The sequence below is a fragment of the Cervus elaphus genome, chromosome 7 (genome assembly GCF_910594005.1).
Source record: "Cervus elaphus chromosome 7, mCerEla1.1, whole genome shotgun sequence".
Classification (NCBI taxonomy): Eukaryota; Metazoa; Chordata; class Mammalia; order Artiodactyla; family Cervidae; genus Cervus; species Cervus elaphus.
Window position 1 is genome coordinate 7,762,319 of NC_057821.1, and position 24,076 is coordinate 7,786,394.

Genomic DNA, 24,076 nt, shown 5'->3' on the forward strand with positions numbered 1-24,076 from the left:
CTTTCAAACACACACAGGCTATGAATTAAATGCACAGTAATATCATTTGTTGGAAAAATTAGTATGTAACTGTAGCCTTCATTTTATCCTGAGAGATATTTGTGAAGAAGGCAACAGATAAAGTACTTCCAAAGAAAAAGTGTATTATTTCATGGAAAAATAGCAATCGCCATGAGACAATAAATATTCATATTATATGATTACAAGGAAACATTCCTTTATCTTTCCTATCCTTAAAACAATTGCACAATAAAAATAATAATCCATGTATTTAGAATGTAAATGTGTTTCCTTAAGTTAAACTTTTTACCTATTGCTATCGGACTTAGATGATAAGAAAAATTAGTCAATGAGAGAGAGATGTTTAACATTCTCTGGAAAGGATAGCAGTACCCACATCGTGAATAAAAAATAATGCCCATATAAAAATTATTTCCTCTACAGAGCTTGGTATATTGTTGAACATATTGTAATAAGGACAGTCATGAATGCAAGTTCATCTAATTATTTTGTTCCTGCTTTATAATCACTTGTATTACATCCTCATCTCAGTCTTGGAGAAGATGATTATTGGCAGGAGATTAAGTCAAAGACCTCAATGCCAACACATTAAAATATGAAGCCTGACATTCATCTTTTCCTGTAAAGCCTTAGTTAAGGCTTAAGCTAAAAATGCTTCCCTCCTAAACATTCATGGAGGGGAAATGATAGGAAATGGAATAAGCTATAAATTTAAGTTTGATGTGGACAATAAATTATAGAACAGAAGTACCAGATACTTTATATCCCTTGTCAACAAAATGTACTCTTTTGACAATTATGGGCTTCATCAAGGGGTGATTAAAGCTGAAACCAGTTGGGGGATTCAATGAGAGCTTAATGTCTAATCAGAAGGGATGCCTATATTTCAATTTGGAGAAAAGTTTGCTTTAAAAAATAGTATTATCTTTTTAAGTGATTCTGGTTCCTCATTAATTATACTATATGTTATAAAAGAAAATATGGTATAAAAAATCTGACTGGGGGAGAATTGCTGAACTATCTTAAGATGAAGTAAATGGGTTCATTGCATCTTCAAGGCGGTCCCCAGCATGGACCCTAACAGAATACTGTAATGACACTGTGGCATCACCCTTCTTCATTGCAGTGTTCCGGATGACATTAAAGGGATCTCCAAAAAGTTTCCGGGATTCAACATATTCCAAACTATTAATTCTTCTCCAAATAGATGAGCCTCTTATTATAATAGCCCTAATTTACCCACTCGATTCAGAAATAAGTCCCTTTGATTTTGATGGCATAGGATGAGTTCTATTGTATAAACCAGATTTATTTTTTTTAAACTACAACCATGAATGAAACAACGCAGTATCATTCAAGAAATATGACTGAAAATAGAAATAAACTCTCATAAAATCTTGGGATAATGTTTTTGTGATTTAAAAATTCTTAAAAGTAAAGTTTCTCATTGAAGAGTACATAACATAGGAAAGTCAGAAAAAAAAAAATGGAATTATAAAAGGCTCTAAAGAAAAACAAGCATCATATTATATCCTGTGACCCTGAAGCAATTCAAGTATTTGTGGTCCAAAAACAATATCTTAGCCAAGAGACAATTATCCACACTAGATAAATATATTGTGTGCTCAGTCAGGCTAATCCCTAGTGAATAAATGCATTAGATATTTTAAATTAGATATCATGATATTTACAGATGCTGTTGTACTAAAAATAAAAATGGTAATTTTACTGAAGAGTATGTTTTATTTGAAATTAAAAACACAAACCCTCTCCTTTATGAACTTGCATTAGGTTCAGTGAAAACCAATACCACCAAAGATGTTTATGAAATGGGTTTTGATGAAATTCAAAATTAAGCTAATCATTCTTCACTTTTATGACTGACTAATAAAGTATAATCTTTAAAATCCATTGAACTGAAAAAGACAGAGATTCTGAAACCAGGAAGTCTTCACTGCTGGTGAGGGAAGAGCTTCTCTCACTTCTGTGAAGGCAGGCCCTTGGGAGCAGATTTTGGAAACATCCATCTAAATGGGCAGAGGGTCTATGATGAGGGAACACTTCTACTACGACTCCACATAATAACTCTAGATATAGGATAAGGGGCATCTGGTGACATGGTGATGGTGTCACTTCCTCAAGCCTCCAGAAATCTCCTGATATTGAAAATCTCCCTTTTATGGGAGTTGGGGCAGGGGGACCATGCAGCATGCAGGATATTAGTTCCCGAGCCCAAGAACTGAACCCATGTCCCCTGCAGTGGAAGCTCAGAGTCTTAACCACTAGACCACCAGGGAATTCCCCTATGTTATCCTTCAATAAACCATAAAAGGTCAAAATTCAGAAAAGAAGCTAGAGGAAAAAGCTACCCATCTCCCTGCAACTAAGTAACTCCCACCCCAGTTCAAAGGATTCAGATATACAGAGCATACTCTGGGCCACAGTTGGATAATAGTTTGTTATCAGAGATACACAATGTAAGAGATACTGTCATCTAAAGTTCACTTATACACCTCTTAGCATTCCCCACTAACAATTCCTACTTTTTAGACAAAGGAATATACAGAATATGAGAATATACAGTTTTACTCTCCAGATCATGCTAAAATATATATTTTAGCATGTAGTTTAAAAAACCAGTGGTCAAAATACCACCTGGTTGCAAACACTAACATCTGACAAATAATAATATTGTTTGAAACACTATAATTGCACACACAAAAAATGGGCTTCATGCAGTCAAAGATATATTGCCTAAATAAATAGCATAAAAATAACATAGGGACTATATCATGTCATAAACTTGGTAATTGATTTCATTCATTTCTTCCACTGGGACTTCATTAGAACCTTTGTAATGGACTTGTGAAACAAGAGGCTTTAAGTTAATTTACCCACTGAAGCAGAATCCTGTAATTTTATAGTTAATGACTCTTAATAGCAAATCAAAAATGCCCTGGAGCCATGTGAAAGCAGCTGGGTCACTGGAAAGGATTTCCACCTTCTATCTCATTCATGGAGGTCAGATCAGTGAGGTGGATAAAGATGTTCAGACCCTGATCGGATTTAAGAGGTTAAGTTAGGTGCTTGGCTAATGTATTTCCACCCTGTGGAAGCCACATAATGTGTTAAAGTCAAAGCGTTAGTCGCTCAGTCATGTCCAACTCTCTTTGGCCCCATGGACTGTAGCCCACTAGGCTACTCTGCCCATGGAATTCTCCAGGCAAGAATACTGGAGTGAGTTGCCATGCCTTCCTCCAGGGCATCTTCCCAACCCAGGGACTGAAACTACATTTCCTGTGTGTCCTGCATTGCAGGCAGATTTTTACCATCTGAGCCACCTATGAATCACCCAGTTTGAGAGGCGGCCAGTTGCCCAGAGGTAACCCCACTTTACCTCCACTCTGCTGACTGACCACTGTGAACAGAAGTGGACACCCTTAAATTTTTTTTTTTAAGATTTTCTATGTGGACTTTATTTTTAAAGTCTTTATTGAATTTGTATAACCCTGCTTCTGGTTTATGCCTTGGTTTTTGCCTGCGAGGTATGTGGGATCTCAGCTCCCAACCAGGCATTGAACCCACACTTCCTGCATTGGAAAGTGAAGTCTTAATCATCACAGGACCACCATCCTGGAAGCACTTAAATATTAACAATTATTTAAAATTCCAAAGGACAGGGATATACTCAGAGTTACACGATGTAATCAAGTTTCCCAGAGCTGCCTGATAGCTCCTACCCAGACTCTACTGATAAATTAATGATGTCTCCAATTCTACTCACCAACATGCTTTCACCATGTCATCCTAAACTAAAAGCAGCATTTTATTTTGGTAAATGCAAAACTTGAAAACAGAAATTTTCTAAAAAACATGAGCAATCTTAGAAAACATCACCAAAATGTACTCTGCTTTTGAACCAACACTGACCTTCTGTTCCAAAAGCAATGTGTTTGTTGGGATTGCTGCAAAAGCCTTGTAGCTGGACTTGGTCTTGTATTGCTAGAATGGGGGGTAACCAGAAAGTAAGAATGGGGTTGAAAAGGGGAAAGAATGTGACATAATTTTAGACCAGTTCTACCAAGTTAAACGACACATTATCAAATGAAGGAAACAATGATTATGCTTCAACAACTTGCTTTTGGCAGAAAAAATCAGCTCTTCATGTTAATGTTTTATTAGAATGAGAAGCAAAGAAATATCACAGTAAAACATCAGCCTAGGGATTATAGGCAATTATATGCTATATCATTTCAGAGTTTAAAAACATTCTTTTTTACACAGTTATATGTAAATTTCTCATTGGCAGTATGCCCTGACAGGAATAATATTATATAAATATTTGGGGTATTTTTGCTTGATTCTCAAAGGAATGTGGATCTTTATTATGGTGCTACAATTAACAAATATTATTGCAATAAGTTTAATTGAACTCAATACATTCTCTTGCATCATTTATAAAAAAAGTGATCAGAACACATAAAATTCAGCAATGATTTTTAAAAAATAGTATTTTGAATAGATGTGATAGCAATTTAACTCCATAACAGGAAAACTAGAAGGCCATGCTCTTGGTCTTAAATTCATTTTTTAAACTTCATCACCCTCTCCTGCACTTTCCAATACAGTGATATCAAAGAATCAAAAGAAAATATTTCAACTTTTAAGTAAAAGTTGGTGTAATCTAATTCAGTTTTGTAGAGTATTTGGGGTCGAGCATGAGGAAACTGTAGAAATCAGGGTCACAGACATAATCAAAATCCCAGGGTTGACATTGCTCTGGGTGCCAAGTTCAAGGCTCCTCTCACTTCAAAAGTTTCTGTCTCAGGCAGCTTCCCCACCGGCCCCAAAGCTGTAGGAAACTGGCACACAGCGCCAGGCTGTCTTCATCCCCTGCAAGCAAACCAAAGGATCTACAGAAGAAGACAGTAATCAAGTAAAATTAAAAAATGCCAGGGCCAGAAGAAGCAATGTTTCAGCCCCTTCAAGCCCCAAGGCTCTCTGTTGACCTGGTACTGTAAGCCCCCTACATACGAACAAGTTCCGTTCCAAGAGTGCATTGTTAAGTTCAATTTGTTTGTAAGTCCAACAAAGTTAGCCTAGGTACTCAACTAACACATTTGGCTATATAGTACTGTACTATAATAGGCTTGTAATGCTTTTCATACAAATAAAATGTACATAAAGAATAAACACAAAAAGTGAAACATTTTCAAATTTACAGTACAGTACCTTGAACGGTTCAGTAGTACAGTACAAAAGCTGGGATATAGGGGCTGGCATGAACGCTCACATCTTTGAAAGGTTGAAACCTGAAGGTTCATATGTAGGGGACTTACTGCACTGCTACAGTCTCCAGAAAATAACGTATTTAGATTAAGGATTGAAGCAAAATGCCATCTCAGCATGGAGAATAAGAGCTGACATCTATAACTAGGCAAACAACATGCATTGCCTCATTTAATTTTGCAGAATCCCTATAACTAAACAGTCATTAAGCAAAGGCTATGTGGTGAGTTCAGATGACTCATCATCTAAGACCACAGCCCATATAAAATCTAAAAGATTTGGAATTCAGGTCCACCAGGCCCATATTTCTCAATAAGATATCTTCTCCCAAGGAATATCTAAACAGATAAATAATGCAGAAAAAATGTTATTAATACTCCACAGTGGTTTTGTGGATATTTAATTGCAACAATAGTTGCAATAATAACTAACAATCACTACAAGCCAGGTACTCTCTAAAAGCTTACTGTGTATTATCTCCCTGAGTTATCAAAACAAACCTATGACATAGATATTATATTACATTCACTTTATATATGGGAACTAAAAGGCTTCCCTAATAGCTCAGTTGGTAAAGAATCCGACTGCAATGCAGGAGATCCCGGTTCTATTCCTGGGTCATCAAGATCCTCTGGAGAAGGGATAGGCTACCCACCCCAGTATTCTGGCCTGGAGAATTCTATGGACTGTATAGTCCATGGGGTCACAAAGAGTCGACATGACTGAGAGACTTTCACTTTCACTTCAAAGCAGAGAGACACTAAGAAAGAACGTATCTAAGGTCACAGCTACTAAATCATCGCTGGGATTTGGACATGGGCGCTCCAGGTCAACAGCCATGATTCATCTACCATAGGACCTCACCTCATCTTTCAGGGTGCATAATCATTTATAACCTTTGCTCTCTCCTATCCTCAGCTGCACTAAAGAGTATAGCTGAAAAGCTTGGTCAGAGCAATATCTTGCTATTATACATGTAATGCCATATAATCTTAGAATCAGAAATGAAATTGAAGGCACTTTGGTTCAACCCCCCCAGCCAAAGCAGGAATCTCTCTGATCCCTTGTTCAGCCATACCTCCCAAGGTAGCATGTTCAGTTCTGTTAGAATTAGTACAAAATTCTCCTTTATACTGAGATGAAATATGCTTCTGCTAACTTACTCCTAGAGGACATTGGTCCTCTTTTTCCCTGTTTGACTAAGAACTCTCTTCTGTGTGATGGTTATGCGGCTGTTTCTATCAACCCCTTCCTTACTGATCCTCAACTGAAGAACTCCACTATCATTTCCTCCTGTCAATATTCCTTTAACACTTTTTAAATTTAATTTTGATTTTATATTAGAGTAAACTTGATTTACAGTGTTGTATTTTAAAAATGATACAAATGATCTTATTAAAAAACAGATGCAGACTGACAGAATTTGAAAACAAATTTATGTTTACCAAAGGAGAAAGGTGCGGGGAAGGATAAATAAGGAGTGTGGGATTAACATATACACACTACTATATGTAAATTTTAAAAAAATATGTTTAACTAGATGTATTTTTAACACAAGGTAGAATATCATCATCATTTACATGATATTGACAATAAACTCGATTAATACAGTGAAGATAATAATCATAGGAATGGTCTCCTTAGTTTCTGTGGTATGTTTAGAATACAGAAGTGAGTGACATTGAAGTCATTTTATATTATTGGAGCACCATGACTTAAAATTCCTAATTCTTTCATCTCTTTTTTTAAATCAATTTATTTTAATTGGTGGCTAATTACTTTACAGTATTGTGGTGGTTTTGCCATACATCGACATGAGTCAGCCACGGGTGTACAGGTGTCCCCTCATCCAGAACCCCCCCCAAGTCACTCCCCACCCCCATGGAGAACAGTGTGGAGATTCCTTAAAAAACTGGAAATAGAACTGCCATACGACCCAGCAATTCTACTGCTGGGCATACACACAGAGGAAACCAGAACTGAAAGAGACACATGTACCCCAGTGTTCATTGCAGCAATATTTACAATAGCCAGGACATGGAAGGAACCTAGATGTCCATCGGCACATGAATGGATAAGAAAATTGTGGTACATAGACACAATGGAATATTACTCTTTCATCTCTTTTTAACATTTGGTTTATATTTGGTTGTCATTGTAAACTGTAAAGATAATTTTATGTTATTTCATGAACCATTTTTATCTTCATTCAAGTCACAAATTAAGGATAGAAAGCTCTTGCCTACTGGATTCTGCCAACCTGGTGGGCATCAATCCATCTTGTAAATTTACTTGGATACAGCAGTCCAACTAACGGAGTCATTCAACAAATTATTATTGAGTATCTACTTTTTCATGTGCATTGTTCTAAATATTAGAGATTCAGCAGTAAACAAAACTCACAAGACTTTACTCTCTAGAGTTGATATCTCATTGAACTGAAACAAACAAACAATAAACAAGTAATAAAGAAAAGTCCTAGAAAGATAAATAATATTCAGAAAATTAAAGTAAGATGATGAGATAGAGAATGATCTCAAGGATGCTTTGGATTAAGCATTCAGAACAAGTGGGAATTCACAGGAATACATCACTAGATCTCTAATAGGTCTAGTGGAAGATAGGAAAAAAGGAAGGTATCTTTCCTTGTTCATGATATCATGAGAGACATCACAAAACCTGGAACCTGGAAGGCATTCAACAAATGTCTATTGCTTTAAGAAAATCTCTGACCTCCAGTTATAGTTGTTTTTGTAAACATTCACAAACTAAGAAGTTGCTATAATTTTCAGAATTAACGTTGAAATTTTGTGTGAAAAAAATTGCTTGCTTCTTTTTTCTGGTAAATCTCTTCTTTTCCATAATTTACAATAGTTTTGCAATAGAAGTAGAAATTTCATCTTTCTTTTTTTGTGATACAGTTTTTCTAGACCAGGAGATTGAACTTCTTTACAGCAACCAGATGTCCTTTCTCGTACTTCCTGTATCTGGAGCCTTGTGCATCTCTAAGATACATGTTCCCATCACGGATGAAGGCAAAGTGAGCACGGTCAAGTAGGAAAGACCAAGACTGAATATCAACATATTAGAATCAAGGGCACTCCAGAAAAACACCTGCTTCTGCTTCAGTGACTACACTAAAGCCTGTGACTCTGCAGATCACAGCAAACTGGGAAAAGTCTTCAAGAGATGGGAATACCAGACCACCTGACCTGTCTCCTGAGAAATCTGTATGCAGGTCAAGAAGCAACAGTTAGAACCAGACATGGAACAATGGACTGTTTCAAATCGGGAAAGCAGGACGTCAAGGCTGTATATTGTCACCCTGTTTATTTAACTTATATGCAGAGTACATCAAGCCAAATGCTGGGCTGAATGACTCACAAGCTGGAGTCAAGATTGCCTGGAGAAATATTAATAACCTCAGACATGCAGATGACCCCACCCTTATGGCAGAAATGCAAAAGGGCAAAATGGTTGTCTGAGGAGGACTTACAAATAGCTCAGAAAAACAGAAGCTAGAGGCAAAGGAGAAAAGGAAAGATAGACCCATTCGAATGCAGACTTCCAAAGAATAGCAAGGAGAGACAAGAAAGGCTTCCTCGGCAATCAATGCAAAGAAATAGAGGGAAACAATAGAATGGTAAAAACTAGAGATTTCTTCAAGAAAATTAGAAATACTAAGGGAACATTTCATGCAAAGATGGGCTCAATAAAGGACAGAAATGGTATGGATCAGACAAGCAGAAGATATAAAGAAGAGGTGGCAAGAATACATAGAAGAACTATAAAAAAAAGATCTTCATCACCCAGATCACACCACGATGGTGTGATCACTCACCTACAGCCAGACATCCTGGAATGAGAAGTCAAGTGGGCCTTAGGAAGCATCACCACAAACAAAACTAGTGGAGGTGATGGAATTCCAGTTGAACTATTTTAATTCCTAAAAGATGATGGTGCAAAAGTGCTGCACTCAATATGCAAGCAAATTTGAAAACTCAGCAGTGGTTACAGGACTGGAAAAGGTCACTTTTCATTCCAATCCTAAAGAAAGGCAATGCGAAAAAATGCTCAAACTACCACACAATTGCACTCATCTCACATGCTAGAAAAGTAAGCTCAAAATTCTCCAAGCCAGGCCTCAACAGTATGTGAACCGTGAACTTCCAGATGTTCAAGCTGGTTTTAGAAAAGGCAGAGGAACCAGAGATCAAATTGCCAACATCCACTGGATCATTGAAAAAGCAAGAGAGTTCCAGAAAAACGTCTATTTCTGCTTTACTGATTACACCAAAGCCTTTAACTGTGTAGATCACAAAAAACTGTGGAAAATTCTTAAAGAGATGGGAACACTAGACCACCTTACCTGCCTCCTGAGAAACCTGTATGTAGGTCAAGAAGCAACAGTTAGAACTGGACATGGAACAACACATTGGTTCCAAATTGGGAAATGTCAAGGCTGTATATTGTCACCCTGCTTATTTAACTTTTATGCAGAGTATATCATACGAAATGCCAGCCTGGATGAAGCACAGGGTGGAATCAAGATTTCTGGGAGAAATATCAATAACCTCAGATACACAGATGACACCACCCTTATGCCAGAAAGTGAAGAGGATCTATAGAGCCTGTTGATGAAAGTGACAGAGGAAAGTGGAAAAGCTGGCTTAAAACTCAACATTCAGAAAACTAAGATCATGGCATCCAGTCCCACCACTTCAAGGCAAATAGATGGGGAAACAGTGGAAACAATGACAGACTTTATTTTCTTGGGTTCCAAAATCACTGCAAATGGTGACTGAAGCCATGAAATTAAAAGATGCTTGTTCCTTGGAAGAAAAGCTGTGACCAAGCTAGACAGCATATTAAAAAGCAGAGACATTACTCTGCCAACAAAGGTCCATCTAGTCAAAGCTATGGTTTTTCCAGTAGTCATGTATGGATATGAGAGTTGGACTATAAAAAAAGCTGAGGGCTGAAGAACTGATGCTTTTGAACTGTGGTGTTGGAGAAGACTCTTGAGAGTCTCTTGGATTGCAAGGAGATCCAATCAGTTCATCCTAAAGGAGATCAGTCCTGAATATTCATTGGAAGGACTGATGCTGAAGCTGAAACTCCAGTACTTTGACCACCTGATGCGAAGAATTGACTCATTGGAAAAGACTCTGAGGCTAGGAAAGATTGAAGGTGGGAGAATAAGGGGACAACAGAGGATGAGATGGTTGGTTGGCATCACTGACTCAATGGACGTGAGTTTGAGCAAGCTCTGGGAGTTGATGATACATAGGAAAGCCTGGCGTGCTGCAGTCCATGGGGTTGCAAAGAATCTCACATGACTAAGCAACTGGACCGAACTGAACTGAATGGCAGAAAGTGAAGAGAAACGAAAGAGCCTCTTAATGAGGGTGAAAGAGGAGAGTGAAAAAGCTGGCTTGAATCTCAACATTAAGAAAACTAATGGCATCTGGTCCAATCACTTCATGGCAAATATATGGGGAAAAGGTGGAAACAGTGACAAATTTTATTTTCTTGGACCCAAAAATCACTGCAGATGCTAAGTGCAGCTATGAAATTAAAAGACGCTTGCTCCTTGGAAGAAAAGGTATGACAAACCTAAATAGCATATTAAAAAGCAAAGACATCATTTTGCCAACAAAGGTGCATACAGTCAAAGCTATGGTTTTTCTAGTAGTCATGTACAGATTGTGAGAGTTGGACCATAAAGAAGGCTGAGCACAGAAGAATTGAAGCTTTTGACCTGTGGTGCTGGAGGAGTCTTGATTGTCCCTTGGGCCCCAAGGAAATCAAACCAGTCAATCCTAAAGTAAATAAGTCTTGAATATTCATTGTAAGGACTGATGCTGAAGTTGAAGCTCCAATACTTTGGCTACCTGTTGAGAAGAGCCAACACTTTTAAAAAGACCCTGATGCTGGGAAAAACCAAAGGCAAAAGGAGAAGGGGGCAGCAACAGATGAGATGGCTAGATAGCATCACTGACTCTTATTGCCATAAGAGATGCCTTTTATGTCCACTATATTTCCTCTGTGTTTTCTTAACAATATTCTAATTTGGAACATATTTATTCTTCAGCATTTCAAGGCTTCCAGGTATTAAATCAAATATATTGACTTCTCTTCTTTGGTTTAAAATTACAAATCACTCCAGTCACTATAATTATAACTCAAATAATAATAATAGGCTGTAATATTAAAGACTGGAATCACCATTAACAAATCATACAAGGTAGAAGCAATGAGGCTGACTTTGAATCCAGCAAAAAATTCAATGATAACTATTGTATCTCTTTAATTTGCAATCTATGCTTTCAGCCATCATTCAATAAATATTTCTTAAATATCTACTACATGACAGGTGCAGGGCAAAATTTAAGTTTAAAAAAAGAACTGGTATTTTGTATGCAAGTTTATCAGAGCTAATTCTATTTATAGGCAATGCTAGATATTGCAACATAAATCCTGGGTATGAAGATGAGGAAAGCAAGAACACCCTTCCCCTTCAGAAAATATTTCCCACCACTATTGCCACCATCACCCCTTCATTGTGTGTGTGTGTATGCATGCTAAATCACTTCAGTTGTGTCTGAGTTTGTGCGACCCTATGGATCGTAGCCTGCCAGGCTCTTGTGTCCATGGGATTCTCCAGGCAAGAATACTGGAGTGGATTGCCATGCCCTCCTCCAAGGAATCTTCCCAACCCAGAGATCAAACCTGTGTCTCTTACATCTCCTGCATTAGCAGGCAGGTTCTTTACCACTAGCGCCACCTGGGAAGCCCAGGTAAAAGTGTTAGTCACTCAGCTGTGCCCAACTCTGTGAACCCTATGGACTGTAGCCCCCCAGGCTCTTCTGTCCATGAGCTTTCCCAGGCTAGAATACTGGAGTGGGTAGCCATTCCCTTCTCCAGTGGATGTTCTTGACCCAGGGATTGAACCCAGGTCTCCTGCATTGTAGGCAGATTCTTTACTGTCTGAGCCACCAGGAAAGCCCCCACCCCCCATCACTGACACATTAAATTCAACACAGGCTCTAGTAATAAAGAGCTATGTGACCTCAAAACAAACTGTACCACTTGCCTTGAGAATCAGGGATGTGAACTCATGGCTACACTTTCAGTACATTCAGCTTCTCTGTATGCATGCATCACATGGCTGAGAGCATCACTCCAAATGTCCACTTCCTGCTCCTCAGGGACCATGTTTACACTGCCCTAGTTAGAGTCTCCCTGAGACGAAAGCTCAAGCCAAGCCCTGATCCAATTCACGGAAGGAGGCTGCCCAGACATGTCCCTTACATCTGAGTTACTGGCAGAACGCAAGGTCCACACTGAGCCTGGTAACCGAAGTGGTGTGGGCGTAGCAGGCTGGCTGTAGACAACGGCCAGGCAGAGAAGGTGCAAGCTACCAGGAGAAGTTCCCTGAACAGCTCTTCCCAGGTTCCTTCTCCACAGCCGATTTATTTTTTTGTGTTTCTATCAAATGTATAGCATTTATTTCATTGCATTACAAGATTCTGCCATCCTTATTAGCCTCATAGGTCATTTAGAGGAGAGATTTTATATTATTTCCAACACCTAGTACCAACCTGGAAAAGAACAAATGTTCAGCAAATATTTGTTGAGTTAAATTGAAGTAGTTAATTAAAAATTACAGTAAGATTCAGAAAGTATAAAAAAAACAAAATTTTAATTCCTCATCTGCTGTTCACGACTTAGAAAAGTCTCTTCTTTGAGTTAAACTGCACAATCATCCCTTAGTAAAAATGTATAACTCCCTGAGGATTAAAAAAAATAGGGCTTTGGTCAACCACTGTCACTTGAGTGTGAATCCTTCCTAAGACAAGTTCGGAAAAGCTAGCTGAAGAGAAGCAAAAGAATGGGATACAGAATTGGTTAGTTCTGAGATGGCAGGGATGTGACAATTGTGAAAATCTAGAATCCCCAGAAAGGTGCCAAGGTGGAGGATGTGGAGGAGAAGACAGTGGGAGAAAAGCAGAAAAAGTAAACAAAAAGATACACATGTCTAGCATCAGCTATTTTAATGACATTTTACATACAGCTGGCTTTGATGATGGCTGAATGTTTGCTAATCTACCTACAAAATATACCCAGAAATACTATCTTCTCCTTCACTGCCACCAGAGACACCATCATCCATCACTCCCCCACCCCCAGGTGGTTGCAATAGCTTCCTAAGGTCTCCTATTATCCCTCTAACCCTCTAATGGTCACAGCAAAGCAGCAAGATAGATTAAATTATGTGAGATGAATGAAAGTGGGTCATTTGTAGAGACGTGGATGGACTTATAGAGACTGGCATACAGAGTGAAATAAGTCACAAAGAGAAAAACAAATACTTTATATTAAAATGCATATGTGGAATCTAGAAAAATGGTGCAGATGATCTTATTTGCAAAGCAGAAATACAGACTTGGACATAGAAAACAAATATATGGATACCAAGTGGGGAAGGGAAGTGGGATGAATTGGGAGATTGGGATTCACATATATACACCATCGATAGGTGTATATAAGATACAAAACTAACTGATGAGAACCTACTGTATCACACAAGGAACTCAACTCAGTGCCATGTGGTGACCTAAATGGGAAGGAAATCAACAAACGAGGGGATGTATGTGTATGTGCGACTTCCCAGGCGGCTCAGTGGTAAAGAGTCTGCCCGCAACGCAGAAGACGTTGGTTCTGTCCCTGAGTCAGGAAGATCCCCTGGAGAAGAAAATGATAACCCACTCCAGCATTCTTGCCTGGGAAATCCCATGGACAGAGGGCCCTTGTGCGGGCTATAGTCCACGGGGCTGTAAAGAGTCAGACTTCACTGAGTGACCCAACAACAACAGCAGTATGAACATGTGTAGCTGATTCACTCCGCGGTACAGGAGAAGCTAACACACATTGTAAAGCAACGACACTCCAATAAAGATTAAATAAATTTAAAAAATAAGACACCCCAGTGGTTCCCTGACTTACTCAAATTAAACATCAAAGATTTAATACAGTAAAGAGTCCGAAATGCAGTACTTGGATGCAATCTCAAAAACAACAGAATGATCTCTGTTCGTTTCCAAGGCAAACCATTCAATATCATGGTAATCCAAGTCTATGCCCCAACCAGTAACACTGAAGAACCTGAAGCTGAACGGTTCTATGAAGACCTACAAGACCTTTTAGAACTAACACCCAAAAAAAGATGTCCTTTTCATTATATGGGACTGGAATGCAAAAGTAGGAAGTCAAGAGATATCTGGAATAACAGGCAAATTTGGCTTTGGATACAGAATGAAGCAGGGCAAAGGCTAATAGAGTTTTTCCAAGAGAACGCACTGGGCATAGCAAACACCCTCTTCCAACAACACAAGATATGACTCTACACATGGACATCACCACACAGTCAATACCAAAATCAGATTGATTATATTCTTTGCAACCAAAGACGGAGAACCTCTATACAGTCAGCAAAAACAAGACTGGGAACTGACTGTGGCACAGATCATGAACTCCTTATTGCCAAATTCAGACTTAAATTGAAGAAAATGGGGAAAAACACTAGACCATTCAGGTATGACCTAAATCAAATCCCTTATGATTATACAGTGGAAGTGAGAAATAGATTTAACGGACTAGATCTGATAGACAGAGTGCCTGATGAACTATGGATGGAGGTCCGTGACACTGTACAGGAGACAGGGATCAAGAACATCCCCAAGAAAAAGAAATGCAAAAAAGCAAAATGGCTGTCTGAGGAGGTCTTACAAATAGCTGTGAAAATAAGAGACGCAAAAAGCAAAGGAGAAAAGGAAAGATATACCCATTTGAATGCAGAGTTCCAAAGAATAGCAAGGAGAGATAGGAAAGCCTTCCTTAGTGATCAGTGCAAAGAAATAGAGGAAAACAATAGAATAGGAAAGACTAGAGATCTCTTAAAAGAAAATTAGAGATATCAAGGGAACATTTCATGCAAAGATGGGCTCATTAAAGGACAGAAATGGTGTGGACATAACAAAACAGAAGATATTAAGAAGAGGTGGCAAGAATACACAGAAGAACTATACAAAAAAGATCTTCGCAACCCAGATAATCATGATGGTGTGATCACTCACCTAGAGCCAGACATCCTGGAATGTGAATTCAAGTGGGCCTTAGGAAGTATCACTATGAACAAAGTTAGTAGAGGTGATGGAATTCCAGTTGAGCTATTTCAAATCCTGAAAGATGATGCTGTGAAAGTGCTGCACTCAATATGCCAGCAAATTTGGAAAACTCAGCAGTGGCCACAGGACTGGAAAAGGTCAGTTTTCATTTCAATCCCAAAGAAAGGCAATGCCAAAGAATGCTCAACTGCAACACAATTGCACTCATCTCACACGCTAGTACAGTAAAGCTCAAAATTCTCCAAGTCATGTTTCAGCAATACGTGAACCATAAACTTCCAGATGTTCAAGATGGTTTTAGAAAAGTCAGAGGAACCAGAGATCAAATTGCCAACATCCTCCAGATCATCAAAAAAGCAAGAGAGTTCCAGAAAATCATAGATGGTTTTGACTATGCCAAAGCCTTTGACTGTGTGGATCACAATCAACTGTGGAAAATTCTGAAAGAGATGGGAATATCAGGCCATCGGATCTGCCTCTTGAGAAACCTGTACGCAGGTCAGGAAGCAACAGTTAGAACTGGTTCCAAATAAGAAAAGGAATACGTCAAGGCTGTATATTGTCACCCTGTTTATTTAACTTATATGCAGAGTACATCATGAGAAACGCTGGGCTGGAGGAACACAAGCTGGAATCAAGATTGCCAGGAGAAATATCAATAACCTCAGATATACAGATGACACCACCCTTATGGCAGAGTGTGAAGAGGAACTAAAAAGCCTCTTGATGAAAGTGAAAGAGGAGAGTGAAAAAGTTGGCTTAAAGCTCAACATTCAGAAAACTAAGATCATGGCACATGGTCCCATCACTTCATGGCAAATACATGGGGAAACAATAGAAACAGTGGCTGACTATATTTTTCTGGGCTCCAAATTCACTGCAGATGGTGACTGTAGCCATGAAATAAAAAGACGCTTACTCCTTGGAAGGAAAGTTATGACCAACCTAGACAGCATATTAAAAAGCAGAGACTTTGTCGACAAAGGTCCATCTAGTCAAGGCTATAGTTTTTCCAGTGGTCAGGTATGGATGTGAGAGTTGGACTGTGAAGAACCTGAGCACAGAAGAATTGATGCTTTTGAACTGTGGTGTTGGAGAAGACTCTTGAGAGTCCCTTGGACTGCAAGGAGATCCAACCAGTCCATCCTAAAGGAAATTAGTCCTGGGTATTCGTTGGAAGGACTGATGTTGAAGCTGAAACTCCAATATTTTGACCACCTGATGCGAAGAGCTGACTCATTGGAAAAGACCCTGATGCTGGGAAAGACTGAAGGCAGGAGGATAAGGGGACAGAGGATGAGATGGTTAGATGGCATCACCGACTCGATGGACATGGGTTTGGGTAAACTGAGGGAGCTGGTGATGGACAGGGAGGCCTGGTGGGCTGAGGTTCATGGGGTCGCAAAGAGTCGGACACAACTGAGTGCCTGAACTGAACTGAACTGTGCTAAATATCTTGTGATAATCTATAAGGGAAGAGAATCTGGAAAACACCATATATATATATGTATATATATATATATATATACTGAATCACTTTGCTGTACATCTGAAACTAACACAATATTGTAAATCAACTATGCATCAGTAAAAGTAAATAAATTAAAATTTAAAATATTGAAGACTTAGAAGTGGTCCACAAGTCCTCATAGGACCAAGCTCTCCCAGTTACATCTCCCTCTGACAACCGCAGCTTCCCCCACTCACTCTACTTTGCCACCCTGGCTCCCTATCTGTTCTTTGTTCCGGCCTGGTGGTCTGTGGCCTTAGGAATTTTTCCTGACTATACTCTCTCAAGAAGCATCAACTCCACAGATGTCACCCTCTCAAAGAAACCTATCTCCACCACCCAATATAAATTTATGAAAACCACCACCTCTTACCCTGTTAGACTTTCCTCCAAACCACTATGATCTTCTCATAGACAAGACAATTTACTTATTGAGGAGGGAGGGTTGTTTCTCTTTCACCGTAGATTATAAACATTCTTTTAGCAGGCATTTTGTGCAATTTTATTGGTTTCAACATCTTCGCAACTTTGAAATGTATACATAATAAGCACTCAATGCATACTGATTATAGGAATGAGTGATTTGTTGTGAATCCAGATTAAAACCTCCATTTTTCCTCATGAAGGTACATTTCATATTGTTTGTTTCCCAGATTACATGAGGATCAGCAGAAATGGAGACAGTCACATAGAAGCTTACCACCAAGTCTCCATTGTGATATATTTGGAAATGTTATGATGCCTTAAAGGAATGAGAGTTTATAAATAAAACTGCTGTTTTATTTTATAAAATGTTTATAAATTTTATTTTATAAAATGTTTATAAATAAAACATCAGTTTTATTTATAATATTTATAATATTATTATACATTATTATATGTTATATATAATAATATATATTATATGTAATATTTATTTATATATTATTATATTATATATATTTTATATATTATTATAATATTGTTTATAATAAAACATCAGTTTTATAGAAGTTCAGGAAATATCAAAAAGCTCCCAAATGATTATCTAAATAAGCTATGTGCCTAGACAGCGTTCAAGCCAGGGCAGCCACACCACTGGACCCTCACAGAGCTCTAGACCATCATCAGTGAGGAGCAAAATGAATGAGTTTTTGATATAATGACCATCCCAAATTTCCATATGGAATGCCATGATAACCCACTAGGAGAAAAATATGAACTATTTTATAAGTGAAGGCCAAATATATTAGAAGCCCAAATACAACTCTGTGGATTAGTTTTCTGATATTCAGGCTTCCCCAAGGCGAAAAGAAAGGTCTCCAACAATACACATGTTGCTCAAAGAGCCATGGGAGCAACATGAAGGAGACACCCATCCTGTCCAGGGCCATGATTATAATGTGAAGTCGTTTATTTTCAACCATAGCTGAAATTAAAATATAGCCATTACATTATATAGACTCAGAACCTTAAGATTCTATCTATGAGAAAGAAATATCAGACACGTCTTATCCCTGAATTTAGCTCAGCATTATCCAGCTGTTCCATTTTATTTTCATATAAAAGGAGAATAGGGCCCAGGCTTGGAACTAATACCTTTCAAGCACTGATGTCTTAATTTGATCATCTTCTGTATAATAGGACCACTCTCCTTTTGGGATCTGGCACTGAGGGAAGCTGATCTAAATCTGAAACTCTTTGACTTCAAAGAGGGTTCTGTGCTCAGGTTAGAACCACAGTGGAAAGAGCCAGATAAGAAACTCCATAAAAACACGGAAATTATTTGATATCCCAAAGCTTTTGTCTATTTCCTCCTATCAATCTATAAAACAATCTTAGCAATTTAAGCAAAGCTAGTCAAACATCAAAAGAAACTGGGAATTGGGGTAAGCTTATCTCTTCCAGTATCCATCAGTGTTCATTTTAATAAACTTTTTATACTCAAGTTTATATATGAGTGTGTGTGTGTGTGTGTGTGTGTGAATCCCCTGGTGCCTCAGACGGTAAAGAGTCTGCCTGCAATGCGGGATACCCAGGTTCGATCCCTGGGTCGGGAAGATCCCCTGGAGAAGGACATGGCAACCCACTCCAGTATTCTTGCCTGGAGAATCCCATGGATGGAGGGGAATGGTGGGCTACAGTCCATAGGGTTGCAAAGAGTCACACACGACTGAGCAACTTCACTTTACTTTGTTTCACATATATATATATATATAAAACTCTCTCTCTCTCTCTTTCTCTCTCTCTCTCTCTCTCTATACACACACACACACACACACACACACACGGGCTGATTTTTACCTAGAGAGATAATAGCAAAAAAAAAACAAGGAGGAAATAAATATGATAAAGAGAGTTATTCAAGAGAAACTAATTTTTCAGAAGTTATTATAAATTTTATCCATTATATGAAACATTTTTCTGTTCAAAGAAACAGATAAAAATGGATAAATTATCACCACTCTTCATATTTTAATACAGTTCATCAAATTTTATCATGCATTTCTATAAGCTTGAATTATATGAACTTGGAAATAAAGAAACTAAACAGGAATAAATAAAGCAAATGCCAAGAATTCTTCAATACTGGGAGTAGTAAGTGAGCTGCGAAGGAACAGGTCATCAAAAAACTTGATTTTAGGACAAAAAGATTTTATCAGAACTCCCTTCAGGCTCATCCTCTTCCAACTCTTCAAAAACAGGACAAAACATAAACAAAGCGAAGTGAACCACAAACAGAAACTCTCTAAAGAAGCCAGTGGAGTAAAACTACTTTTCACAAAGGTACAGAATAATTTAAGTATAACGCAGTGTGGTTTAAGAGATAATTGTCAATAAATTCAGGAAAAGGTAATGTTTAAATCACCAGGGTTTTTTTTTTCTTAATATATCACAAGTGAATTCCATAATAATATATATGTATTGAAAAAATAACCACCAGCTCATTTACTTCAAATAAACCACTTTTTCAAATTTAAAATTAGGGTAAAAGATTTCTTCCATCCCATTTGCTTTTTAAAATAGAAGGACTTCATAATCTGGAAAATTACATTTTAAAATGATCCAAATATTATATCAATTGATCATACTAATCATCATCTCATAATGATGATTTCCTTCCTAAGAACTAATAAATCAAGCTAAAATTATAATGAATATGAGTTATTGCTTTGTTGCAGTAAATCTCAGTTTAAAAAAAATGGCTTCAAGATTCGGTAGGCTTCAATTAATATAAATGTCATCTCAGTCAGCATAAGAAACATTACCTGAGCAAGCTATTCATTGAACAACAGTTTCTTGGTACAGAGAATGGAGAAAATAATATGACCAATCTTATACGGTCATAACAAAATTAACAGACATAGTCTCTTCTAATTAAATTTTAACAGCTTTGGTAACTACTATGATGGTTCATGATTCACAGAGAGTTTTTGATCTCTGTTACCGTAATTATCATTGCTATTATCACTAGTTGATGATAAGACCAGTATTCTTATGTGTCCACATACATTCATCTGGGACCATCTTCTGTATATTCAGTCAGGTCATTTAACATTTCCGAAATGCCAACTGCTTTCCTCTTCATTAAGCTAAATCCTAAACATTTCCAACCAGGCCTGACATTTATGATAACTTCCCTCACTAACCATATTCCATAACAATATTTCTCTGAATTCAGTGACCTTTTATACATAATCTGTATTATACTGTTAATATTGCCTTGCCCTTGTTTTCTAGGTTTACTGTAAATTTACTAAGTCTCTACAGCTTCTCCACATTATATATATATGTATGTGTGTGCATGCTAAGTCGCTTCAGTTGTGTCCGACCCTTTGTGATCCTATGGACTGTAGCCTGCCAGGCTCCTCTGTCCATGGAATTCTCCAGGCAAGAATACTGGAGTGGGCTGTCATTTCCTGCTCCAGGGGTCTTCTGACCCAGGGATATAACCCACGTCTGTTTCCTGCATTGGCAGGAGGGTTCTTTACCACCTGGGAAGCTCAGATATATGTATGCTTTTCTGCTAAATAAAAAATTGTATTTTAAGACAAAGGATTATCTTTTCCTTAAAAATAAAACACACATCCTCTAAAAAGCTAGTATAGCGGTGGGCATACAGTAGATGTCTAATGCATGCTTTTAAGGTGAATCAAATTGTAACCTTAATAGGTTAAGATCTTATTAATACAAGATCATGTGGCTCTTTCATCTTTCCCATGATTAGTTCACCACCCCGACAGTGATAGAGTTGAACACAATCTCCATGGAATCAACCTGGATGCTCTAATGGTGTTATTTCAACACACTGAACTGAAAATCCCAATCCCCTTCTAAATTCAGGCATTTTCATAATTTTATTTCATGTGTATAATAATGACTGAATTCTAAGCTATCTATCTAACCACAGATAAACTCCACATTGTAAGTTACATGGGAACAGCTGGGAAGCTGGCAGAGGTGCCATTCTAGAGCAGAGGTGCCTTCTTCCAGGACAAATAAACCATGAATGCTATGGGTAACTCCTTCAAACGTTTCCCTTCTCACATTAAGATAGATGCCGATCCACATCCTTGTTCAACAGGTTATGTCGGAGCATTTAAAAGTCAATATTTCTCCTCTCTTAGATTCTATTTCCCTATACCCAGCCTGTCCACTCTTTCTGTATTTTATAATCATTATGTATTTAGTGTTTAGAATAAGGCAAATAGTTTTCACATACAAAGGAAATTTCTATTCTATTTTGCCATATATATATATTAATATATAACTAAACACATATTGATTTAGCTTGAGGTTTATGGAAAGCAATAAAGAAATCAACATTGTAGAAGGGGAAAAAATTAATAATAATAAATAAATGCCAGCAAAGGAAATAGAAAGTTTTCAAATTGACTTTGCAATCATTTGGGGCTTGACATATAAAATTCCATTTTACACTAATCCTATCTACTATTCTATCAGTATAGGATATCTTGGTGGATAATAGGGTTCATGTTATTAAATAAATCATAAATGTATCATATTCCCAAATCTCATCTAACTGCTCTAAATTCCATCTTTGGGATCAATAATACAACTCATTATGCCTGGGAAAAAATGCCCTTAAGGCCATAGATATAAAAAGTTACCATAAGAGGATTTGCAAAATCAAAGAGGTTTTCAGAAACATGCACAATTTTAAACAGATTATAGTTCATCCACATATTCAAATATACCAAGTCTTATATCCTCTTGCACTACCTCCTTGTAGGAGCAGAATGAATATCATAATCATTGATTTTCCCCTGGAGAAAAAATTCTTCTGTATTTCAAAAGCAGCATGCACCATGCAACGTGCAAAAGAAATACCTTGGGTTTCTTATTCTCAGGGCCTGCTGACATGGACAAGGTACAAGGTGCACTCAGCTCCTGGGTTCTTGTTAGAGAGAAGGGAGGTGTCGGGGCTGAGACAGATGACCTGTGCTCAGATACAGAGCTTTCGGGTTTCCCAAGTCTTGAAGGCAGGGTAAGATCTGGGTGCAGCGCGGAGGGGCTGAGCTGGCGTGCTTTTGTGGGAGGATTAGCCAGGGGGAGGGCAGAGGGCCCTAGACGGGGAAGAGAGGCAGAGCTGGAGCTGGAGACAGGGGCTGGGCGTGGAGTAGACGGAGTCTGCCCTTGGCCAGAGGCCGGCGCTTGTGCACTCCTGGATCGGTTTATCAGATTTGAAAGAGCTGGGGACGGATGGTAGAGTCTCTCTGGTGAGGAGAGCCTGGCCCTTGGGTTAGTGGGAGGAGACACAGAAGACGATGTGGAGGAAGGTGATGGAGAAGCATGCGAGCAGATATCCCTGGGCTTTCCCGGGCCTCTGGGGTCAGCATCCTGTCTGCCTTTGGAAGGCAGAGGAGAAAAGCTTGGAGGGACGGGAGGCAGACCCACAGAGCTGGAGGTACCGGTTTGCAGCTGGGAAGTCACTGGGCTGCTCTTCAGAGTCGGGGATGGCATTTTCTCTACAATCACAGAAGCAAAGCTGCTACTGCCCTGTTTTGGGGGAGAGAGGGCCGATGCCTGGGGAGAGGGAGCAGCTTTGGTGGGAGAAGAAAAGGGGAAGGATGGCTGGCTGAGGTGGGAAACCGGGTTTTCCCTTTGCTCTGGAGACCCCGATCGCAGGGAGCAACTTGAGAGGGATTTCTTAGGTGTGGGTGGGGTTTGTTTGGCTTTTTGATCAAGCGTGAGCGTGGAGGACGCCAGGGAGTTGAGAGAGAAGGTGGGACAGGAGGCCGGGGAAAGGGGCCTTTGGTGAGAAGGGTTGGACTTGAGGATGGCAGTGAGAACGGAAAGCCTGGAGGGCACCAGGGGTTTCACCCCTGGCCTTGAGAGGCTCCCGCTGGAGGACGCTTGGCTACAGACCGTGGAGGAAGAGCCGTGGAAAGGGGAGGGGAAAGCTTTGGGACTCGGCGAGAGCGAGTGCGTGACGATGCGGACTGGGATGTAGGAGGCTGCACCCGACTTCAGAGAAGCACCGGAGGCTGGTGAAGGAGAAGAGGCTCTCGGACTCTCTTTGGGACTAAGGACGTTCGAGGTGACCGTCTTCTTGAGGACTTCGGGAGGCTGCCCCGGGTTCTGCTGTGCTGTGCTTGGACCTGACACCTGAGCGGGCTGGGGGACCTGCGACGTCGAGGACGTGCCCTTCGGCGCAAAAAAGGGTGCAGAGTGAGCGGAAGTTTGAAAGTACGTGGTTGTTTCTTCCACCAGGGCCCCACGGGCATCCAGCCTCCTCGAGTGGAACTCCTCCAGGACAGAGGCACCGGCGAGGTCGCCTGGGGCAGGTGGTGTTTTCTGATTAGTTGGAGAAACAAAGGAGAAAGCAGGTGGTTTACAGGCAAGCTGCTCAGAGGCAGTGGGAGAAGTTAACTAGAGGAAAGAGAAATAGACAGGGTCATAGGACATCATTTGTGAAACTGTCAAAGCATTCTTGTCACTGGTGCGTTTATGCAAACAGTCCTATTCGTTTACACAAGGAAGCCCTTAAACCTCCCCCAAAATGGAAGAAACTCAGTTTTGCTAGTGAGGCGTTTCTTTGAATTTGAAATAAAATATAAATAAA

The 24,076-nt window shown here is 39.1% G+C and overlaps 1 protein-coding gene across 15 annotated transcripts in view; it reads right to left on the reverse strand.

The window, feature by feature from the left end:
- LOC122696903 (muscular LMNA interacting protein) overlaps nt 1–24,076 on the reverse strand; it is a 286,820-nt gene that overhangs the window by 102,697 nt on the left and 160,047 nt on the right. For 11 of the 15 annotated variants that reach the window (XM_043907075.1, XM_043907063.1, XM_043907064.1 and 8 more), the window contains 2 exons: nt 22,342–23,883; nt 3,952–4,023 (listed from right to left, as the gene is read on the reverse strand). In XM_043907075.1, the coding sequence (XP_043763010.1) occupies nt 3,952–4,023; nt 22,342–23,883 (1,614 nt within the window). The remainder of the gene's footprint in view (nt 1–3,951; nt 4,024–22,341; nt 23,884–24,076) is intronic. The other 4 variants (XM_043907077.1, XM_043907076.1, XM_043907067.1 and 1 more) reach the window with 3 other exon arrangements.